The 5751-nt window shown below is 38.6% G+C and overlaps 1 protein-coding gene across 5 annotated transcripts in view; it reads right to left on the bottom strand.

Moving 5' to 3' along the window:
- Positions 1 to 462: 462 nt before the first annotated feature.
- Positions 463 to 5751, bottom strand: part of LOC148715691 (uncharacterized) — a 16355-nt gene continuing 11066 nt past the window's right edge. For all 5 annotated transcript variants that reach the window (XM_088746611.1, XM_088746609.1, XM_088746610.1 and 2 more), the window contains 3 exons: positions 5672 to 5734; positions 3159 to 3899; positions 463 to 2474 (listed from right to left, as the gene is read on the bottom strand). In XM_088746611.1, the coding sequence (XP_088602737.1) occupies positions 2256 to 2474; positions 3159 to 3899; positions 5672 to 5734 (1023 nt within the window). In that variant the 3' untranslated portion in view covers positions 463 to 2255. The remainder of the gene's footprint in view (positions 2475 to 3158; positions 3900 to 5671; positions 5735 to 5751) is intronic.

Genomic DNA, 5751 nt, shown 5'->3' on the forward strand with positions numbered 1-5751 from the left:
TTTGGAAAAGCTTCAGAAGGTGATAGAATGTCACCGAGATGTTGCCAAGTAGCCTGCTCCCCTCTGCAAGTCACCGCTGAATCTAAAGGAAATGCAGGACCGTTACAGTTTGGCATTACCACAGTCGGAGGAGATGTCAGAACGAAGTTTAGGTGAACAATGGACTGACTTGGGGGCTCCGACTTGTGACTTTTCACAATCTACCATGTATTCTAAACCTTCTTCGTAGCGCCTCAGTAAAGAGCTGTAACGTCAAACCACTTCTGGCAGATGAAGATGAAACCTGTTGTCTTTTCAGTTTGGGATATGCAAAACTTGATCACGTACGGCACTTGAAATGGGTTGGTATTAAAGACTTTCTAACTCCTATGTCTTGTTGTGAATACGGAAGATTTAAATTCGGACTTACATAACACAGACCGATTGATCAAGATCATAAAAGTGTATTGAAAATAACCAACATGAGGTACATCATAACCTTTAATGTCTTGGGACTTGACATGTACAGTGGCTTCTTTTTACACAAAATCTAATCTATGTGTCTTTTTAGAGATACCTTTGCCTCTCTTCACATTCTAGATATCTGTTTATTTATTTGAATTGTACTATTTCATTTTTTACCTACTTGTTTTAAGGAAAAATACAGTAAATACACGTTAAAATTTCTATTTTGATTTTTTTACGTTGTAATACACATTTTTGTAATTAAAATAAGAACGTTAGTAAATTTTGAGCTTAATTAAATAGGGAGAGATGTTTTTCTTCTTCTCAAGCCAGAACGTGGGGCAAGGAAAAAAATCCGAGCACTTTCCAATCGAATCACAAACCTTCGGATTCCGCGCTCTGATGCTCTACCACTGAGCAACAGAGATTCAATGGTGAGCAAGGCCCATTACCAAGTTTATACATGACACGCGTCCTGCACAGTGCTAAGATCCTTTGTTGATTCTAGCAGTATGCTGGCTGCGTTTTATGCATGAACCTCGTTTCTGCCCTAATCAGTCTCAAAATTTTCTGACTATCCTCAATTCACACCTAAAAAAAATCTATTGAAATATTTGTTAACAAAAAATACATTTTTTTCCAATGCTCGATTGCGGCATTCTGGATTAATTTCTCCCTATAAAGTAGAGCGCATTTCGATTGAGTGTTATGAAACCAAATTCCACGTGATCACAGTGGCCAATCAGAAGAAAGACAAACACCACAAGGGGCCAATAGGAACTCAGAGTAGAAATAACCTAACGGCTTGAAGCGCGGGAAAACGCGAGTTGCTTTTGGTCCCGGTCTTGCATCTGATTGGCCGAGAGGATCTTCTAGTCTTTAAGATCAATCACAGAGCAAGAAAAAACGAAACGAATGAAGTCCCAAATATCTCTTGACAGTCAATCTAATACTTGCACTATACTTGCGAGAGGGTCAACGATCGCTTCTGAAGCCTTGTTTGATCGTGCTCAGCATATTAAATCTACACTGAACTTGATTTTTGAGTAATGTAAGCACTCCAATTCAGTGAAACTAAAATTCATCAAAAGGCAATGTTAAAAAACCTTAAAAAGATTGAATATCCGCTGTAAAAAGAAAAATCAAAACAAGTTCGTTCGATGATGTAAAGAACATCAATTCTATATTGTGTGATTCTTCTGGAGAAAGAGTAAATTTTGAAAACAGACACAAGAGAAGCTTTTCCTATTTTTTAGCTCTTAACAAGTTAACAAATATTGAATATCTCTTACACCATTAACGTTCTTCGAGAACTAACTAAGTGCTAATCTTGACGTCTTCTTGTACTACATTTTTTTGTTTGGTTTTTACGGTTTTTGGGTTCTTTTTAATAGTTTCCATTAATCCGGGCCGATTTGTCCAAAGTTGGGTAATGATAACCTTGGGTTAGTGTTATGATTAAATTCATATCTAAAAGCTTAAATAGCAAATTCAAGTCAATTAATTCTGTGTCTGATTTGATGACTGGGTGTTCTTAAAAGAGTCGAGAAATCATCCGAGAAAATGCCTTTGAAAGAAAGGAAAAGAAGCTCGGATTCAAATTTAACGGCAGGTTACTTCTAATCGACGTTCGAACAATTGGGCATTGCTAGAGAGTTGAGTATAGTGATAAACTATTTTAACAAGCAACCCGTTCGTTCTCAAACAGTATCATCATCTGCTGTTTCCAGATTTCACGTAGTAGCTATATACAGAGCAACTGGGTACCTTTATGATATTCTTACTCCCTCGAGTCTGCAGGTCGGGTGACCTTAGTTCATAGCTGCAATTTCAGCCTTCCTTTGTTCAAGCTCGGCAACCACTCTTTGCATATCGGGACGTTCGTCGGGGTTTGGTCGGATGCATTCTCTTATAAGTCGTCGTAGGAAGTCATCGACCACCTTTCCTAGTTGTCTTGAATGTTGTTGAGGAACTGGTAACTCTCTGATGCTCATCTCTAACACCACGAGTCCAAAACTATACACATCTGCCTAGAATATAAAGAGGGAAAATTGAGGGGCGCACTTACTCAAGGTGAGGGGCTTGTTAGGCATCAATTTTTTTTTTTTATCATTTTATTTTATTAGCTTTCCCAACAATACATATAACCTATAACACAGCTGTATAAAATAAAATAGCAATAACAATAACGGGAAGGCAACCACAACAGCAATAGCCAATTACTGTGGTCCCAAAAGTATTATAATGGTAAAACGATCACATCAATGATTAATAATTAAGAGCAACCTTAGAGGGTAACCTACGTGTAGCCGCACCTGTCCCCTCGAGCAGAAACGGAAGGGGGGGAGGGTACGGCTACACTCAGGTTACCTAGAGGGTGGCTGCTTATTCGGGGGAGGCCGGTTTTTAGAGGCTGGACGCTTATTAGAGCATGGGTACTTATTCAAGGAAATGCGGTATGCCCATTACTGATATTGGCTTCGTAAAGCCAAAGTAAGATTTCTTGGCTTATTTTTCCTTGATTACTGCGATCGCAATTCTGACTTGAAATAAGTGTGAGGGGAAACTTTCTCTCTTAATGTTTGCTGTCTCTGGGATCTCCTATAGAATAAGATCGTACAGAACGCCAATCTACTTCTCAAAGCAGACTTGGCGATTACACCAACAAAATGACAACCAGTTTTGTAAAAGAAACCTGTAAATCATTCTCTTACTTTTGTTGTGTACTCTTGTGTTCGTGTCTCGGGAGCAGAGTACAAAGGTGTTCCTTGATTTGGTGTCATGATGTTGCGCATAAAATTTGCGGAACCAAAGTCAGAAACCTTGGCAATTCTTGCCATGGGCAGCCCTACTTCATAGACGAGCACGTTTTCGGATTTGATGTCTCGATGAAGAATTGGGTCTGGACGTACACTGTGTAAGTAGAGGATTCCTTGCCCCAAATCAAAGGCAACGGATAACACTTCAGCAAATGGCAATGTGCGCTGTTGTATAATTTTTGCCAGGCTGCCACCATTAGCAAATTCCGTGACTATTAATGGCTCTCCATCTTCAGCTACCGCCGCCATAAATTGCACCAAATTCTTGTGTCGAAGCCGCGAAGCAAGTTCCATTTCTCGGTCAAAGAGAATGCGATTATGATCAGAGATGATGATGCGGTGAAGTTCCTTTACAGCAACCGGGGTGCCGCGGAACCATCCTTTGAAAACTGTTCCCCAGGACCCACTCCCTAGAATCTCGTTCCGGTCAACTTCTACTTCACGACGTTGAACGATCCAACTACGTCTCTCTGGCTGTTGGTGACGAGCGCAGTTCTCTTTGGCTACTCTTTCTATTTGTTGCAATTTTTCGTAAAACGCTTGGCCTTCACTTTCTTTTTCTGTCTGAACTTTTTGGATTCTATATTCATACTCATGACAGGTGCGTTCCAGCTGTATTATTCTTTCGTCTTTCTCCTGTAATGCAATCATTGTAATCATTTTGGAGCAGGTTTGAATCCGAAGCCCAGAGGAATGTCAGCGTACAGTTACGTAGTGTAGCAATCTCATAGCGCGTTACTTTGACGTATCATAATAGGGTGGCGCTAAACAGGAATGATACACATATAACTCTATACAGCCAGACATACCACTAAAGCGTCCTTGTCTCTACTATTTTGTCAGTATGCACACTTGCGTGGTTTATTTCGCCGGTAAACCAATAGAAAGTATGGTTTATTGTCAGTACCGTAGTACTTATGTTTATTCACTACTGATTTAACTTGACGAACGTCGAAAACTCGTACATTGGCCGCACGGCCTCGGTCAATGAATATAGGTGAAAGTGAAAGTAAAAGTGAGAGATTTTCTGAAATTACAAACAAAAGAAGGCATTAAACTCCAAATACCTGCCTGAACAACAACAAAAAAACAGATATTATCTTAACGAACCGTTCGTTTTAGCCAAAGAAAGACACAATAAATCTTTTTAAACTCTCTTCAATAAAAAAAAAAAACTGAAAAACATTCGCTAACCCGAGCACATGGCGATTCAAGGTAAAAGTCATGTGACCAGCAAAACCTCCCAAGGGAGTCGGGAGTGACATTTATCACTCAAATTTACCTAGTTAAAAAAAAGTTACCTATGGAAAAATTTTAACTACAACATATATATATATATATATATATATCTTATTAAACATTTTATTGTGTAGTATTACTGATTATTATAATTTATGGCTGTGTCTCACAAGGACTGGGAACTACCAAATTCACAACTGTGATTGGCTGAAATCAATATTAAAAGCAGTCTATATTTTTCCATCTAGACTGGCATCTAGAGCAGTCTAGAAAAACAAGGTACAAAGAACATAAAAAATGGCATATAAGAGACAGCCATAAACATCTTATTAACCAAGCTAGGTCGGTCTGTATGGGAGAATCTTGACCTCAGTCGCTGGTACAGACCTCACCGAGTTCGCTCTGTACTGGTGACATTGGTCAAGATTCTCCCATTCAGACCTCCCACTCTGTTCATAAGAACTAAGTATTTTACAAGTTATGGAGTATTTTGACAAGCCTGTGGGGTGAGTCAATATACAAATAACGAGTAAAAATTCAGCAATACCACACAACAAAACGTCTAATCAGAGATTTACTATCCAACACGCCACATTGTTATTTCAATGTGGGCAAATTTCACAGATATTTTTTTAGTCACTCGTGCAATAAGAAAAACCCATCAAACCAGTTCTCTGGGGTAAAAATACCATGAGATATTTGTGCTCATTTTGGGAGTTATTCGTACCCTACAAAGCACAGTCAGATAATAATGTTGACTATTCCATTGAATTTGTATTGGGGATTATTCAACAATATTTACTGAGCCTGAGGTGAATAATTGTTAAGCAGCAATGGACAGAAACCGAACCAAATGAATAATTAAATCAAGTCCTATGAGGTGATAGCAATCTTCAACAAATTTTTAACTCTTGACTTTTGAATGAAAAGTTTCATTTGAATGAAAGTTGCTAAAGAAACTGTGGTGCACCGTGTCAGTGGGGAAGTATTACAAGATAATTTGGTTTTATCAGCTGAGTCGATAATGTAAATTGGCCACTACTTTCATCATTCACTCGGACAAAAGGTCTACACTTAAAACATATTAAGCTTTAGAAACTCTTGATGTTGGCCAATTTACAACATCAACACATAAAAATAAATGATCTTTTAATGTTTAAGACACAAACCTCTAAACTCTCCTCCCAAGTCCTGAGCATGGCTCTAAGGGCTTCATTTTCTTCTCTCAAAGTCTAGCACACATGATAAA

The sequence above is a fragment of the Stylophora pistillata genome, unplaced genomic scaffold (assembly GCF_964205215.1).
Source record: "Stylophora pistillata unplaced genomic scaffold, jaStyPist1.2 SCAFFOLD_1010, whole genome shotgun sequence".
NCBI lineage: Eukaryota > Metazoa > Cnidaria > Anthozoa > Scleractinia > Pocilloporidae > Stylophora > Stylophora pistillata.